Source organism: Eufriesea mexicana, unplaced genomic scaffold (assembly GCF_001483705.2).
Source record: "Eufriesea mexicana isolate 0111107269 unplaced genomic scaffold, ASM148370v2 scaffold20249, whole genome shotgun sequence".
NCBI lineage: Eukaryota > Metazoa > Arthropoda > Insecta > Hymenoptera > Apidae > Eufriesea > Eufriesea mexicana.
In genome coordinates this window covers 97,161-115,646 of record NW_016927446.1, presented here as the reverse complement: position 1 = coordinate 115,646, position 18,486 = coordinate 97,161, and the positions used below count along the sequence as shown (strand labels likewise).

General features: G+C 30.3%; 2 protein-coding genes and 1 long non-coding RNA gene across 4 annotated transcripts in view; 1 reads left to right on the top strand and 2 right to left on the bottom strand.

Annotated features, from left to right (window-relative positions):
- Nucleotides 1-7,957: 7,957 nt before the first annotated feature.
- On the bottom strand, nucleotides 7,958-8,950 carry LOC108554398 (zinc finger protein 16). The gene is made up of 2 exons (XM_017909659.1): nucleotides 8,517-8,950; nucleotides 7,958-8,424 (listed from the first exon to the last, which is right to left on the bottom strand). Exons 1-2 carry the CDS (start codon nucleotides 8,917-8,919, stop codon nucleotides 7,958-7,960), a joined length of 870 nt encoding a protein of 289 aa, XP_017765148.1. The 5' UTR covers nucleotides 8,920-8,950.
- A 1,757-nt stretch (nucleotides 8,951-10,707) lies between these two features.
- On the top strand, nucleotides 10,708-13,066 carry LOC108554389 (uncharacterized). Of its 2 annotated transcripts, none has more exons than XR_001890704.1 (3): nucleotides 10,708-11,311; nucleotides 11,564-12,244; nucleotides 12,388-13,066. It is a non-coding gene; the product is annotated as an uncharacterized LOC108554389 (long non-coding RNA). The 2 variants fall into 2 exon arrangements; XR_001890703.1 differs by having other exon boundaries at nucleotides 10,708-11,463.
- Nucleotides 13,067-16,448: 3,382 nt separating this feature from the next.
- The window catches only part of Eps-15 (Epidermal growth factor receptor pathway substrate 15), a 10,467-nt gene continuing 8,429 nt past the window's right edge, over nucleotides 16,449-18,486 (bottom strand). The window contains exons 13-14 of the mRNA XM_017909636.1: nucleotides 18,259-18,484; nucleotides 16,449-17,244 (exon numbers count right to left, since the gene is read on the bottom strand). Coding sequence (XP_017765125.1) covers nucleotides 16,516-17,244; nucleotides 18,259-18,484 — 955 coding nt within the window. The 3' untranslated portion in view covers nucleotides 16,449-16,515. The remainder of the gene's footprint in view (nucleotides 17,245-18,258; nucleotides 18,485-18,486) is intronic.

The window sequence follows — 18,486 nt, the reverse complement described above, 5'->3', positions numbered from 1 at the left end:
TAATTATAATTTTTTATACGTACATATTATGGTAATATTCAATTAATCGTCGTTAAAAGCTAGTTTTATAATCTTCTTTTTCTCTTATTTATCCGTATCGTGAAAGTGAAATATTCTCACGGACTGTGATCATTTCGGACAAAAATGACATTTCTTCAAATTGTCTGACTTGTCTGATGTTCTTTTCAACCGTTTCTTCCTCGTTTAGTATTATTCAGTGTGCCATTTCCTTCGAACTCCCTTCGCCGATACTTTCTTGCCACAGGCAATATTCAGTCTACCATATCGTTAACACCTGCAATTTTGTTTTTTAATTCTTTAGTTGGCGTGTATGTCTTTAAACGTTACGCGTAACAACGGTTAAACATGTTTACGCGATGTAAAGTGAAAAGGAAAAAAAAAAAAAAAACAAAATACAGAAGCATAACGTGTAAATGTAGTTAGGAATGTGATGCGTTATTACAAGAGGAAAAAAAGAAAAGGAAAAGATCAAAGGCATCGTATTTGTTGGGAGGACGACGCGTTTCGGCGATCCATTACTGCTTACGAGATAGATAGACTATAAAGTATTTTGTAAAGAACTTAGGATATACAGATAGGATAGACGTACAAATCTATCGTTGATATATTTTTTAATTATTTTCTCACGTTCGAGCGTAAATACACACATACTTTTTCTTTTTCCTAATGGTTCTCTGAGTTCTGTTAAAATAATTACATAAATTTCTGGTCTTCTTCCAATCGATCCTCACCGACTCTTTCGCATCATGTTTCTAGCAAGTCGTATGTTCTAGCAGGTAATATAAAAAATTCAGGATTCGTCAGACCTCAAATATAAGAATGTACTAAAAATATTATATACAAATATATATATACATATATATATATACTAAAAGCTATATATATATATATATACACACACACGACACACATAAAAAAATATAAAAGAACGAGCTGTATTAAAATACTCCACCGCCATGTACTTGTAACCATAAAAAAAAAAAGAAGAGAGAAGAGAGAGTACACCTTAGGTTATATGTTTTAGCGAGTAAGTTTGTATACAAGATGCAGAAAAAAATAAGATTACTATGATATGTAAGTTGAAAGACGAAGAGAGAGAAAAAATAAAGGATGCGGATACGTTTGTGCGTGTATGTGTGTGTGCGTCCGTGTGTATGGAAATGCATGTGTGTGCGCGCGCGCGCGTCGAATCGGACAAAAAATGCGTCGAACGTGTGTTTGTGTGTCTCGTGTGCACATATATAATCGAAAATGCGAGAGAAAGAAAGAGCCTGTGAGAGATTAAACAAAGGGAAAGAAAAGAAAGAACGTTAACATATGCGTAGTTATATATATATATATACAATATAATATAAATACATACATACATACATACATACATACATACATACATACATACATACATACATACATACATACATACATACTGTGAGAGAAAGATATCAAATTTTTTCGGAACAGGAAATCAATGGACTACGCGGAAAAAAAATGAGAATAATAACAAATAGCTTTACGATTTATAAAACTAAAACAACAGCGAGCGAGAAAGTGAGAGAAAGATTTTTCAGAAGTTTGACGTACGATTTTTTTGAGAGATTAAACAAATGAGAGGCTCAAGAAGCGGTCTATTTTCAAGGGTAGCCAAAAAAAAAGAAAAAAAAAAAAAAACGAAAAAAAGAAAAAAGAACCTGATATTTCCACACTCGATGGGGTGGACAGTTCGTCTGCTTTGATATTTCGAAACCGATCACCTCGTCGAGATAATAGGCGTAGTTGGTGTTCCTAGAGGAAAAAAAAGAAAAAAAAATAGTTGACGCGTCTCTAAAGAAGGAAAAAAATAACAATTCTCCGGTGCCTTTGCATAGCGCTGGACTTTAACCGCATCTGCATACTTTTTCCACCTTATAAGTCAAAGTCCATGGAAATGGCCTCGTGCATAGTTCTTTTTCGGGACACCCTGTGTATGCTCCTTTCCTCTTTCGTCCCCCGTTCGCAACCTTTTCGTCGTTTTCGTCGCCATCCGACACTCTTTTTACGTCGTGAACAAGCTAAAAAGAGATGAACAAAAGGCGGTTGAACGGGTGATCGAGAGAGGAAGAAGATGAAATATTTTTTAATAATGCGAAAATGATGATTGAAAGATTGAAAGAGAAAAAAGTAAGACGTGTGTTTTTTAAACGAAAAAAAAAAAAAGAAAGGAAAAGAAAGGATCCAGGCGAATTGTTCGCAAAAGGAGAATGGCAGTAAACAAAATGAAGAAGCACGTTTTTTTCTTTCTGTATCTTTCTGTTTCGATTAATGCCAAACAGTGTCCTCGATATTTTAGAAATTTCGTACCATTTCGTTGAATAATGAAAATTAAACATAAGAAAAATGTCGAAAATTTGTTACTCGCATAAAATAAGAAATTTTTATTTTCGTTTCTGAAGATCAAAATTTTGAGCCAATTTTGGTAGCGCTGTGTATACATTTAGTACTTATTCTTTTCGCGCATTAAATATGTAGATATTTCTTTTTCTTTTGTACCGCGGATCGAAAGAATTAAAATTAGTTTATATTACGAAGGATGGCGAGAATAAGAACTCTGTTTCGCGAACTCGATGGTTGAAAACGATTCTGTTTTCATCCTGTTTTCAATGTTGGCCAGATACTTTCCGTTTTTGTAATCGATAGTAGTATCTAATCGCGTTTTATAGAGCATAAGTAGTCGTAAGATATAGGCCTTTATTGCCTAAGTTGCACGAGCTAAGAGAATGAAAGAGAGAGATTGCGAGTGAAACCGAGAACGAGAGAATGGAAAAAAGACAAAATGATAATAACAAATTGAATTTACGTACATCTTGTTTTGCAGTTTATCTCAAAACTGTGAAAAAGGAAAAAAGACATAAAGGAAAAGTCTTAGATCTTGCGAAAAAAATTCACGAAAATTTGTATGGTTTCTGCTTTGCGTGATAAGTACATAAGAACATCTTTTGCACTCGTTTATTTAATACTCTATAGATCACTCTTGCAAATCGGACGACTATAAAACGACTTTTAAAATCAATATTTAACTAATTTTAAATATCAAACTTCTACAAACATTGACAATTTTCAATTTTTTAAAAAAAAGGTGAAAATGTATATGAGTCTTAAAAATTTACATCATCGTGACAAAATCTTAAAACGTATAGTATTTTGTTTTTATAATATTTGAAACTATAGAGGATTAATTACACGAGATACTACGTTATTGTGTCATTTGTACACTATTCATTTACAGCGATACAATTAGATACTCGAATTCTATTTCTCTAGTAAGTTCAAAAGTAATCATTGCTCGAAATGAAACATCACGATTGCCAATGGTATCTTGGTAGTCGACCGCTTAAAATCGTCTCGTCGATCACGAAAATTCCAGAAATTCAAGCTGTACGAGTAAACACAATTTCGAGCATTGGTTTCTCACTAATCTACAGCGTAGCTACTGTAAAACCAATTGTTTTCAACGAGCGATCAAACGTAAAGGTAATTGCTCGAACAGGGAAGAAAAAGAAAAAAACTAAAAGTTTAAAAAATAACAGTTTGTTGTAAATCAAACGCGATTCACTGAGAGATATGAGGGTGACAATGAAAACCATATTTTTCTACGCAGTGTCGAAAAAAGCACTTAATCGTACTAATCCAGAATAGAGCCGAAAACGAATTCGATTTAAATGGCGTCGGCGTGAAGCGTAATAATTTACTTCGCGTACGAGTTGCTAAAGAGTACAATAACAAAACGTCAAAATATGCGCTAATATATTTAGAGGAGCTAAAGCGACCTCTGCGCACTTTTCTCCTTGTATATAACGAGCCGAAAAAAAAGAAAGAGGGATAGTCTTAAGATGAACACCAAGTAAAAGATACATCGCTTTCAAAAAAAGGAAAAAAGACAAAAAAAGAAGAAAATGAGTTCTCGAGAGATGCATAATTTTTTATAGAATTCACCGAATAGCCGTTGGTTTCTGTTAAGTAACCTTAGACATAAGACGCAGCTAGTACACGTGTACATACATATATAGTCCTTTACGGTCTACCTTTATCTCTTCTTTAGACGAATGCAGATATAAAAGTTTTGCGTTGAATTCGCAGTATATTGTTATGTTTAAGTTCAACGTTGGTTTCTGGAAGATTATCGTTACGTTCGACGTATTTTACGTATCTCCGAAGTCCGTTAAAAATTAAGCGGTTGACTCGTGATTTGATCGAGTCGGAGTAACAAAAGAAAATTGTTTAGTAAAGGTTGTAAATTAAAGAAAGACGCAGAGAAGCTAGACCGTAAAAGATTAAAGCGAGACAGAAGAAGTTTTGCATGAACCAACGGGCGCTGTTCTTACGTGTATATTTTATCGAAGAATCCAGCTGCCGCGGTTCAGTTTCTCGGCTTGTCCAGTCGGCGTGGTGTGTGTGCTTGCGTTTTTTGCGTGCGTCCTCTGTGCGCGTGTGCATAAATGTGATTACCGGTTTTTCAAACAGAGACGTCAGCACAACAGGCGAGTAACGACGGAAGGAAAATATGGAAAGATATACAAATTCCTCGACATAGTACAAAGCATTTAAACTCCTCTTTTTCCAATAGCCTAGGGATATAATAAGTACGCATTGCACATAAGTCATTACGCGTAAAATAGACATCTACCGAGTAGCCGGAGAGTCCGCGACGCAACGAGACAGTTTCCTTCTTTATTTTTTTCTCTTCTTTTAATTTGTACTCGATAATATGCTAAACTGTGACGATGGTTTTAACCCTTTGCACCGATCAATCTTTCTGACAATACGATAATCTTAAGTTTAGTTCACAGACTTAACATTTGTCGAATATTTTTTTCGACTTCATCAAAAAAGAGAAATACACGAGAAATGCAGGAATAGAATTAAAGATACTTAGATAATTTGTTCGTTTCGATTATTTCTACTATCGTGGATATTTTTATTCGATGACGTAAGTGCAGAGGGTGCCAATAGATCATATACATAACTCGTTTTAGTAAGTCTAACGGATTTTATTAAGGAATTCTTTTATCGAATACAAACGCAATACTAAAGATCCGTAAGAAAGATATTCTTACAATTTTTTACGAGACTGCAAAGGCTGACGTTTTATAGATTACTCGAAATAGCGCAAGGTACTTACATTGCGACCGATCAAATATTAGCAAGGTATATACTTTTGTAATAGACTAGCCAAATTGTGAATGGTGAATATTTTATATAAACCGTATTGATATTAATTTCAACACCGCTTAATACACGAGTAGGATATTGTTTAGAAAACTTGACCTTTCGGTAATGATATCTCGAACTGAATTGTATCTTCCTCGTTTTCAAAATATCTTTGTTAAACTTTCCCATTTGTTCATCGCCATTTAGCGTGTTATGATAAACCGTATGTTTAAAGAGCATATAGATACTGCCACAATTACGATTACTAGTAGCTTCGAATTTAAAAAGAAAAAAGGAAAAAAAAAACAAAAGTATTTAACAGAGACGTAACAATGATGAACAATGTACTTCCTTCGAATGAAATTCCCTCACTGTTCATTTTCAAGATTGTTCATTGTTCAGTCTAAGATTGCGTTTCCGGTTGTGGATTTTCCGGACATCCGATAGATAATAAAGAAGAAAGAAAGGTAAATAGTCAAATTTAAAAACTCATTTTACTTGGGATATAGTAATGAGTCTTTCGTTTGAATCCACCATGTTTTTTTCTTTATTTCCATTTGTTCCTCATCGAAACATTTGTACCGCAGTCTTCCAAGGTACAAAAGAAAGAGTAAAATAATACCGTTCGTTCGTCATGGTGCGTAAATCAAAAAAAGGAAGAACAGGCGGGAAGTAAAAAGGGAGAAGGCGAGAAAGAAAGAGAGAGAGAGAGAGAGAGAGAGAGAGAGAGAGAGAGAAAGCAAGAGAGCGAGAGAGAGAAAAAGGCAAAACAAAAAAGAAAGAAAGAACTAAGAGAAATTGTGTATAACTATGCGAACCCTCTGATGATCTCAGCGTTTTATTTTTGTATAGAGTGCATAAGAAACATGTAATCTTCAGGAATGTAAGAACGGGGAAAGAGGTATGGTTTGAGACAAACAAAAAAGCAAGACTTATGTAGTAGATGAAAAGAGAAAACGTATAAAAGGGATATGTAGGTATAAAAAAAAAATACAGACAGACGAATTTAGGTTGCGAGGATAGAAGTTTAAAGTTTGTGAACGTTTTTTCGGACATTTCCCAGTGCTGCTTTATGTAATACCCTATATATATAATATATATCTATATATATATATATAAAAATTGTATGAAAAGTCATCTCAGAAAATATGCTAATTTTTATTATTCACAATTCCTTCTTTCTCCATATCCTGTTAACAGCAACTTGCGAAATATTATGATTTAATTTTAAACGATTTATAATTTTATGTAATAATGATTTATTAGTTTCATCGTAATTGCTACAACCGATAACAAAACGTTGATCTTTTGTTAAACATATTTCATGTAATATGTCCGATTATGTACACTTGGAAGCATTACATAATAAAGCCGATATATGGTCGGTTTTCTTGATAAATATAAATAATGTACAAGGACAATTTGACATAACATTTCATGTATAAATACGTGTATAATATGTAACATGTAATATATTACGCATGTAATAAGTGTTATACACGTCTTTATATATTTGCATATAGCACACACATGCAATAACTCACACACATACACTGACATTCGCACAATGTAACCTGCAGTCTTAAATTATTATTTAACGTGACATATCCTTACATTCATCACTGTTTCAACTTTAAACATTAAGGAACATTGCTCGTATTTTTAAAAGACTTCAACTTGAATCAAATTTTTGTTAGTCCTAAATACTCACAATTTACAATATAAAGATAAATAAAACAAAAATAATTATGCAGTTATATATAAAATAATTAAATAGTTTTTCGATTTCACATTTTGAGAATATCATGTTTGTCAATTTTTTACTGTATTTAAAGTATATAGCTTTTATGCAATGTTCCTTTTGCAGTTAGAGCTAAAAAATGTATCCCATTGATTACAAACTATTCTTAATGTTAATTTTATATCCCTTTTTCATAATTACGTGCAAAGATAAATGTTATTATGCTGTTTTTTTTTAGGCACATGATCCAAGATGATTGATACCGTTATTTTAGCAGAAAACAAAATCATGTATTTTCTTTTTACACATCATATATATAACAAATACATATCTTCTTTAAATATCTTGAGCATAACAAGAATTATTTGTGCACTGCATTATAAAGTATTTGTATAATTTTTTACTTAGTGAAAATATTTAAAAGTTAATTTTCCAAAAATTATTTTAATTTAGAATGCATTAGAATATATTTAATTAATATATTGTTCTTTCATTAAATTCCAAACTAAAATTTTATTAGTAAATTATTGTTTTCTGTTGTTTCATACATTTTGGATATTATCTCGAATGTGAAATCTAAAAAAAAATTAACAGTGCTAGGCTTATACCCAGTTGTAATTTATATAAAAGCTTGAATAATTTATATAAATATCTTTTTTAAATAAAATTGTTTAAAGTATCTAAATATATATATTATATTTCAAAGAACTGCTCTTAACAGGTACATTCTTACTTTAAGAATATTGTGCATATTAGAGACATTAAAAAGAGAAATATAAAATTTACAGAATTATTTTAGAGCCCATTTGTTCTTTTTTCTTCTTTTTTTTTGCTACATGTAAGTAGCATTTCCAGACTAATACATATATATAACTGCAAAATTCAGAACCATCAACAACTACTCTGCTATATCATGAAAGTGTCTCTGATAAAGCTCGCTGTATCAATCTCTTAAATTTAAATTGCCTAAATTACAAAACAACTTTGTTTTAAGATTAAGATAAAAATGTATTAAGTTCTCAAAATAGAAAACGAAGGCGGCCCAGCCTGCCTCATCATCATTGCAAAACTACTCAATCCTTCTTCACCATTATTTTGGCTATTCTGATTATTCTGTGAACTATTTAAATTTTTGCTTCTACTACTATTATGACTTTGCAAATGCTTCTTTAAATGATCTTTTCTATAAAAAGCTTTGCCACACTCTGTACAAACTTGATTTTTGCTACCTGAGTGAATAATCATATGACGTGCAAGATGTTCATTACGTTTAAATGCTTTACAACACATATTACACTGATAAGGCCTATCTTTATTATGTCCTTGTTTGTGACGATCTAGATGTTCCTTACGCTTTAAACTTGCACCACAAATATCACAGATATGGGGTCTTTGTCTGTGATCTTCTAGATGTTCATGTAATGCTTCTCGATCTTCAAATCTATATGCACATTCTGGACAATGATAGATTAACATACCTGAAATATTTGTAATAAAATTTATAATAAGCACTTTTATACATACAATAAAATATACAGAATTTGTATTACATTTCTCTGTATGCATTTACCATTGATATGCTGTGGTTCAACTTCAAATTCAATTTTCGGTCGAATTTCTTGGCAATTATGTGTAGAGTTATTACTATTTTCTTCATATTTAGTTACATATGGTAAACCTAATGTACTAGAACATCGTGCTAAGTACTCAGAAGTAAGTCTAAAGTCTATTTGTAATGGATCAGTCATAGTTGCTGCATCTACTTTTTGAATAGTTTGTGTACCCGAAGACTGATGAGATATTTGAGAACATGCTTCTTTGTTTCCACAATTATTCTCATTTCTATTTTCATCTGTTTGTTGAACATGCGATACTGGATGTCCAGAATATGTATAGCCAGTCATGTTAGGCTGATTATGCTGATGGTTATGCATTTCTGATGTATACTTTATATTACGTGGATCATAAGCCATTTTTTAATGTGCAACAAAATAAACTTCCTTACCATTTGCCTATAAATATAAAAATATTGTAGTAAAAAGTCAGTAAGATTTAAAAAACCTGTAAATAATTATAAATATAAAAAGTATCAAATAAAAATAGCAAATAAAAACCTCTTTTAAAATCAATGCATTGATAATTTAAGAGATTAAGTTTTATTTCTTATCTTTAAAAAAGAGGGGTCTAAAATACTTTATCTTTTACAGTTTATTGGAAAGACATTGATAAAATTGTAAACGACACATTAATTAAAGTATAAGGATCAGTTTGCAAAATTTTGCATCTGAAGGCAATGCTGTCGTAAATTCGACGTAAATGAGAAATTTTATTGAGCAGGTCAGGACAGATGTCATTTACCATTCAATATTTTTGAAAATTTTAAATATTTCCAGAAAATACTGGAGTAATTGAAAAACAAAACTATTTATCGATATTATGTATATGAATTAAATTTACTCACCCCTAAGGCGCAGAGTCAGTTGTAAAATCAGCACATCACTGATCACTATTTGTTTGTATTGAGCTTGGCCATCTTTACACATCAGCTGCTGCACAAATTCTGAGTCCTTCTTCTACAAACTATTTATTTTACAAAAATAGATGTTCTAATGATGTATGAATGGTTAATTTATTTACAAAACATAGTAAAATAAACCAAATAGTCAAATAATCTTTCAATCACGCTAAGTGTACTTTTGCATAGTACGGTTTCGTTTCGAAATGCGTAACGATACGATGATCACAATAGAAAAGGTATACCGCATTTAAAAGAAGCGGCTATTTAAGGCATTCGACAAAAAAGATACGATACTTTGCATCGATTTAACTTTCTTTCAAATCAATAAATAGTGATTAAATAAATTATATTTTTAGTAATATTATTAATGATTCTAATCGATAATTTTTTAAATAATTTTAATTATATTATATTTTTTTTATTAAGAAAGTATTGTATTTATCTAATTAGTAATATCTTCGTATTTTTAAATATACGTCATATTTTTGTATCCTATCATTTTTTCTAATAATGATACGAAAATATATACACTTTTCTTTACGTATTGTAATATTTAATATATAATATATTGCATGTGTAATAAATATTAATTTTAATTTTTTTCGTCTTTTATTAGAAAGATTTACAAAATTTAATGAATAGTTGATAATATATGTTTACGATAACAATGTTATTTTTATTTAAATTTAAAACCGGTATGACCAGGTACGAATGTATTTTCGCAATGATGACATCTTGCGGTAAATAAATCGACGTTTCAGGGGCGTAACTTGTTTTTCTTTACATGATAATCAAATGCATTAACATTACTATCGCTTAATACGAATTTTTCAATATTTAATTGAACTTAAACAAATGTATTAAATTATTATGTTTAAACTTTTATATTGAAAACAAATCGATAAGAAAGTAACAACTTAATAAAATGAAACTAAAAATTTTAAATAAAGATCAAATATGTTACATTAGCAAAAGTGCTGTTATAGTAAATTGCAAAAATGTCAAAAATATTTTAAAAATCTATTTGAGGTATATTTTGATGATACTATCAATACATAATCACTTCTTCGAATGGCAAAGAATGTTCGAAGCAAAAATTTGAACAAGTAAGTTTAAAATTAATATTTTCTTTTAAAGAACATCGAAAATATAAAATAGGAAAAAATAAGTATATAGAGGTTAATGTACACATAGTGAACCAGATGTTTGTATATTTAAACTTATTATATACAAGGAGGTTATATTATAATAAAACAACGGTTTGCTATATATGTACGTATTTACCTATAAGAATTCGTAACATCGGTACAATATATCTGTTAATCACATGACCGCGGGGTGGTTGCATGTAACAAATCCTGATCGTAAACTCGCTATTTGTTTTATCGGAAAGTAGGGATAAAGTTGATTAGAAATTTTAGTATTTTCTATTCAGTTTCAAATATTCGATTACAAAGTACCATTTAAGTTCCTCGATATTTGCAAAAATATAGAAACGATATATTATAAATGAATAAAGAGTGATAATATGAAACAAGATTGAAAATAGTGACGATGAATTATTGTTTTTTCATTTTTGAAAAAAATATTTAACGTTATTAGCGAAATGCAGTTTCTGTCGTACTCGCAAAATATTTAAGTTTTTAATATATAAGTTCGACGAAGGATCATCAATTACGTTTGCTCGAGAATCACGTCGGGCATGAACGATGTCCATTTAACGCGAGTTCCAACGAACGATAATAATAAATTAGTATTCGCGTGCGCTTTGGCAGACGCTTGGCCAACAGATTACCTTCGTTACCAGCTAAATAGCGAGCGTTCAGGAATATTTAGAACGTACAACAGTGTGTCTCAAATGATCAGACTCTAATTAATTTGTCAACTTGTAACACAAAAACCAATAAATATATTCTTTTCCATCCATTTTACGAAATAGAAACAGACATCTTACGCAATACTTAGTGGTTGAGCAAAGACATTTAACACGTTGAATGCCGTAAAACATTTAATATATCAAATAACATATTCGATCCAAAAATTGTAGAAAAATTGCGATTATATAACAAACTGTTAATTTTTTTTTTCATTTATTTCAGATTAATATTAAACGGAAGAATATTTTCGATAAATGGATACTTTTTACCGATTTTATGGGTTAACCAGCCGGCACGAAACGTGTTATTGAAATTATTTGAAGTCAGCTACAGTACAAGCAACGAAAAAGGAACATAATACCTTTCGTACGAGGTGCAATTCGCCAACGAATAAATTTAACAAGAAGAACTTATAATTCCGTTACACTGTTATATAAAAAAATGCTCTTTTTTCGTACTAAAGAGAATTGTTTCGTATAACACAATTTCAATGTATCTTAAATTTTAGACACATTGGAATACACGTGGGTATGATAATATTATAATACAGTCTCAAAATTGTCTACTTTCGCGGTACATGAAAATCGAAAAAAATGATTAGCGTGCGGATCATCTACATATACACACGTGCAGCATTTTTTTAATTTTAACGTTAAACAAACAGCAAACAAATCTCGATAACTTTTATGCATTTATGTATATTCAGATACCATTTATCTGCAAATGGGCATCGACGAGGTTCCACCAATGTGGACTCATGGAGAAATTTGAAGTTCGCAAGTATTTTTGGAATGCTTTTCTTTTTAACCTCGTCCTTGACGATGAAGATTTCTCCGATGAGCTTGAAAAAAACGCATCTTCAAAGCAAAACGTTACCTTGAAGATTCAAATTCGTCTCGAAAGGTAATTTTCTTACTTTTTCTGCTTCTTCTAATTAACCGTAATATAACATCTTTTCAAGCATTTTTACACTTTGTCGCATTATTTTACGATTCGAGAAGAATGTCGACAAAATTAATTACTATATGATGATACACCTGTTAAAGGTAACATCAAGAACATCTTTTTCAAGATATTCTCGAAGATACAAAAGTCGCGTGAAGAAACCTTCTCTACCCGAAATCTCGTCTTTTCGAAGGACGATCTGCTACAATGTTCAGTCTCTCGGAGAATTTGTTTACCGAAAATACATACATTTATGTATATTTGTATAATTAATGTAACATACGCTATTTGAAAGTGCTTCTGCTGATTACACACAAAGAACAAAGTGACTCGCGACACCTTTCCTATTGTTACTACTGGGGAGTCGCGGACATGAAATTAAGCATCGCTACAGCTCCCTTCTTCTCTTCCATTTTATGTTTCCCAAATTTCTAAATTTATGTATATTTATATATATGTATATATATAAAAAAAAACCAGCGTTCTTTATGCACAGTACACCGTATACAAGTCGACTTCCATTACCACGCACCAGTTGGGGGATTAATAATTTGCATAGTTAATTATACATAGTTCAAATACATTTACATATATAGCTTTATCGCGTATTATTCAAAAATTCGTGTCATTTGCACGTGAATCATAACAATTTCGATATGGATTACGTTATATCAATCTTTTTTATTCATGCCTATGTGATACCTTTAACGATGTTATCTTTATTCTCGACAGTGCTGTTAAAAATTTGTTGGAATTTCTTTTGCACGTAACTTTTATAAGGCAGATAGAAGTAGCATGATATATCTTAACGAAGAAAAACATGGAAAAGTTTCTAATTCTTTGTACTAAATATCCCAAAGTATTAAGAAAAAGAATATTCGACATTTATAATAGCAAAGGGTATCACGAAATAATGTTAAAATATTAAAGTAATAAAATGTATGAAATAAGTGACAGAATAGAATGTTTAATGATACGTAGTACGATAATGCTATGTCGATCATTTTAAACATGTCGGAAATGAAAGTTTATATCGAGAATATCGAAACAACGTGAACAAGTGTATCGGTATCGATAAATAAACTCGTATTGGACATCCATATTTTCATAATTTTTCATGAATGTGACCTACAACTTCGGACATATCGGCACAACAAATGTAGCGTGAACAGAAAAAAAACATAATGCTACATACTTACTCACTTTACACACCTGTACATTGGTAACAACGGTAACAAATTAACGTTCTTATCAATAATGATATTAATGAGTTCTTCGCACTTGCATCATTCCAATGCGATTTTATCGTTACTACTTAATGGACGAGTTAATTTGTTTAATTTCATTAACAATTTTAACAATAATTCAAGTATCATTATAAAGTTTAATTACATTGTAATAAGATAATAAATAAATTTATAACATTTTTTCTTGAAACTTGCCAATACAAGTTTACAGATTTTCACTTTTTTTTTAAAAATTTAAATACATGTTTCTGAAGTTTTGAACCAGTGAAATAAAATGTAAAATGTTTATTACAACATAATGCAATTTGTATATGTTCATCGTCCCTTAAGTATTAACAAAAACGAAAAGGAATATAGCGTTTTCTATTTATACGTAGCTTAAACATGCCGCAGTCACATTTCCTAACGCATTCTAAACACGCTATTCAGTAGTGCTTGCATATATACTTCGATTTGACTTATGTATTTGCATGTATTTTTATTAAAGTATTTTTTATTTCAGTATATTTATGTTATAATACATGCAATAGAATGTGTTAAATGCATTTGAGGAAAAGATATAAAATTCATCGAATTTTATTTCCTCCATTGTTCCAACTTCCTTTTATTATAACTAAGAAATAAATATTCTACAGAAATCTAGGAGCTACAGTTTACAAACGAGATTTACAAAAAAAAAAATATATATATGAATTACTTTCCAAAAATGAAAAATTTAAAGCATCTTGAGAAGCATATATCAACATTCACTTTTTAATAAAAATCATGAATCGATACACAGGTAGAAAAACGATTCAATTCGTAGCAAAAAAGACTAATATCAGTTTGTAAAGTGATTAGATCTTCGTTATGAGCAAAAATGTTCTTTAAATTACTAGAACTACACAAACAGAATTATTTTCAAACATACAATGACAGAAAAATATCAAATCTGCGAACAATGTATCATTCATTGTTATCAGTAGACTATAGTTGGTACAATCAAAGATTAATTCGACTCTTTGGATGAGGCCCTCTAAATTATTCGAATTAAGCGTGGCGTTAGGTCATTTGGTTTATTCTGATGAAAGTTAGTTCTAGCACACATATCTTTAATCCTCGCAAGTTGTTACTTATGTATTTGTCGCTAGATGTATATATGTATGCATTCATTCAAAGCATCCGAAACAACGATATTAGTATACAATAATATCGTATTTATGAATAACACATAATATAATACGATTTTACAGTCATTTACTTTATCCTTTTGTTCACTGGTAAATGATATATTGACAGTGTCTGGTGTTTCATGATATAGTTACTACGCCATCAATAATAATAATAATAATAGTAAAAATAATAATAATAATAATAATAATAATAATAATAATAATAATAATGATTATGATGACGATAATGATAATAGTAATAATGACAATGATAACGACGATAGTGGGGTGGTAGTGATGATGATGATGATGATGATGATGATGATGATGATGATAATGACAATAGTAATAATAGTAATAGTATTAATTATAATGAAATAATACGGATAGTAATATATACAACATGCATAATACATTGTCGTTGTAAAGTTATATGATTACAATAGTAAAAGTAAAGATAGACGCGACCCTTTGTGTTTGATTCGAATGATTCCATGCTACGCAAAAGCTTCGGAGACAAACACAGAGCTACGTTTTATCTGAACACCTTATTTCTTTGGGACGTACTAAGACCGAAAGCTGAATCAGACGGCATTCTCACAAACGTTATTGGAACGGTTCACTTACACTACTATAACATAATAAATATCATTCTTTCCTATTCGCAGCTTTTGTTTATCTGTTAATTAACTTTAAATTCAATTAAACAGAAATAAAAATTTTACTTTGTTTTTATTGCGCTTTAGTACTATTTAGAGGAACGCAAAATTTGTATCTTAACCTGTAATTGATTTTTTTTATACACGATAATAACATACCGAAAAGCATACTAATGTAATAGGTTTGAATAATTTTTATATGTCGCACGTCTTATGTATCCCTACTTATTAACGTTTACATAGCCAGAATTTTTTTTTATTTTGCTTATTCAATGTCTTCCGATAAATATTGATAAAGACATGTATCACGTTAGAATATCATGCATAGGACATTGTTTACAGTGCAGATCAAATAAATAGAAACGATAGATTCCGCTGTTATTCGCAAATGTACAGATGTATATTATATGTATATATTTATGTAAGTGCATTTCACATAACAACGTTGAGAATCTTTTATCTGTTCAAATGCGGATAATCATTTATATTACTATTCCCCTCACTTTGAACTCACGGAATACGTGTACACAACGTTTTTTATTGTCAATCCAATAATCTGCCATTATATTTTGCTTTTATACATGCTAATTTAACGTTAGCGATAGTGTACAACCAGCTACGAGTATATAAGTGTCATTATCTTAAAATTCGATATTGCAAGGCAATGATTAATTTTTCTTCCTTCTCTTTTTTATTTTTTACAAAATTGATCGATTTCTCTGTGATAAACCAGAGTATCGAAAAGAGCGCGCAATTTAATGAAATTTTTTATGTTCAAATATTACTTTATGCACTGACAAATTTAATTGTAAGAATATAGTTGAATAGTGAAATATATTGTGTCCAATGAAAACTAAAAAGATTATATTTAGAACCAATACATGTTTAGTTGATTAACTTCTTAATTACTTCCTTTTTATGTTTCCCGTTCTTGTGTCACAGTAATTATGATATGCTAAATAGTATTCAAAATAAGCATTACAGTTTATGCTATTATCTTTCATAGTCTTCATTAGCACAGATTTCATAATTATTAATAATAAATTAACATATTATATTATTTTTCAGTTCTGATTTCGTTATCAAGATTTGTAAAGTCGTTGTGCTCGAAAACATACATATGTTTCAATTCAATCAAATAAATCAAAGAGAAAGTGCTTTACAGACAAAGTTTATAATTCTCCAGATTTTTCTTGCTTACTTAATTCAAGAGCCAATGCTAATTCCTCATCTTCTTGCTGTTCACGCCTGCGCCTTTCTTCCTCGAATTTTAGACTTTGTTGAGAAGCCCAAACAAATTGTTCTTCTTCGCTTAACGTTAAAGGCGTGTTGTTACCGTTCCAAATTTTTCCAATCTCGTTTTTCGATTTCTTATCGTTAAAGCTAGTTTTAGATCTATTGTGTGTTAAATCTTGTCCGTATCTTCTACCAGACTTTTCATTTTTTGTGGAAAATGCTTCATCGATATCGATTGTTTTTATTTTGATATTTGAAAATGCATCAGACTCAATGGCTTTTATATTTCTGTTGTCGTCAGAGAATACTTTCACAAAATCAGCATCAAATTTAGCATTATCCTTATCAATTTTGTTCTTAGCCAGAGAAAAGGTATTTGAAAAATCAGTTTCAAAGCTTTTTGTGAATGAATTTTTACGAGAAAGTACAGAAGTTGTCCCATAACTAAATGGATCCACATTGCCTCCTACTGTTGTTTCACTTTTATTTGCATTAAGATCTTCTGTTTCGTCTGCAAAAGGATCTGGTATGTTAAAAGGGTCTTCATATCGATAGTCTCTGAAGGGATCTTCTGTGAAGTCCGGTAGCTTCGGAGTTACTGTTGATACTGCATGTGTTCTGTTGGTTGGTCTGGGTGGTGCCATTCGATTCAGTATTGGTTCCGGCTGAAGCAGGGTTTTTTCAGTGGTCAATTTTCGTTTACTGAAAAGGTAGAAAAAATAGCGCAAAAACCGCTAGTTATCGTCTGGCTGCTGCACCATACGTGGCTGCTGTTGAATACTAAAATATACTGAATTGCAAGCGAATCAAAATATTCGAGCCCATTCGCTTTGATTAATATATAATATAAAAAAACTATAATAATAATGCTACCATATATCTGCAGTATATTATTAAATTAATCCCTTCGTAATTTTCTACTGTTATAATCAATTATTGTTGAGAAATTTTGTAATGTATTCAAGAAACAAAAAATACAAAATGACAAATAAAAATAATAACTCTTCAAACAATTTCACTGGCAGATGAACATATTATTAAAGACTTTGTCTAATACTCTGCAATATTTAAATTAGTTGAATCACTCGAATATTTTATTTAAATATAAGTAATCAAGTAATGTAAAAATTATCATGCAATATTATAAAATGAAAATATAATACTGGAACAAACAGAATAAATTAATTAATTTGTAGACAGCATGCTCCAGGAGTCAGGTCAATGAATAAACTGAAAATTGTGCAGCTTCTACCTAAATATAAAACAAAAAGTATAATTAATTCTTTTTTTTAACATAAATATTTTTTAAAAAATTATATTGTAATATATTGAAATGACATTACATAACGAAATTAAATATAACATTCTTTAAAAATAAAGCTAACAATCATTTAAATAAATAATATTTTATTTTAAATTATATTCAAATCATATCAATATATTTTACTTATAAATATATACTTTAAATGCATAATAACAAAGTATGACATACTAGAAATTGACAAAATTGTGAGAGAGGGAATATGACCAGGAAAATATATGGGAACACTTAAACAGAAAAGAAGGAAATCATTATCATAATTAAGAGTGCTAAAAAAGTAACTGTTCTATTAACGAACAAAAAAGGAGCATGATGTTTAATGATACTGTATGATATTTAAAAATATAAAAATACATACCTTAGAATCAAAATTTGCAAAATCTGCAAATCCAGTAGACGTATTAAAATTATTGCTGTTATTGTTATCCATAATTCCTTGTTGAGCAGAGAAAGCATTTGCAAAGGGATCAGGAGTAGGGGAAGGTGTAGGTGGTGCTGGTGCTGCTCGTAAAGGGCCGGTAGGTCCTTGGGTCGGTCGTGGGGGTGCTGGTCTTGGTGGTGGTTGTTTTGCTTTTTTAGGAGGAAG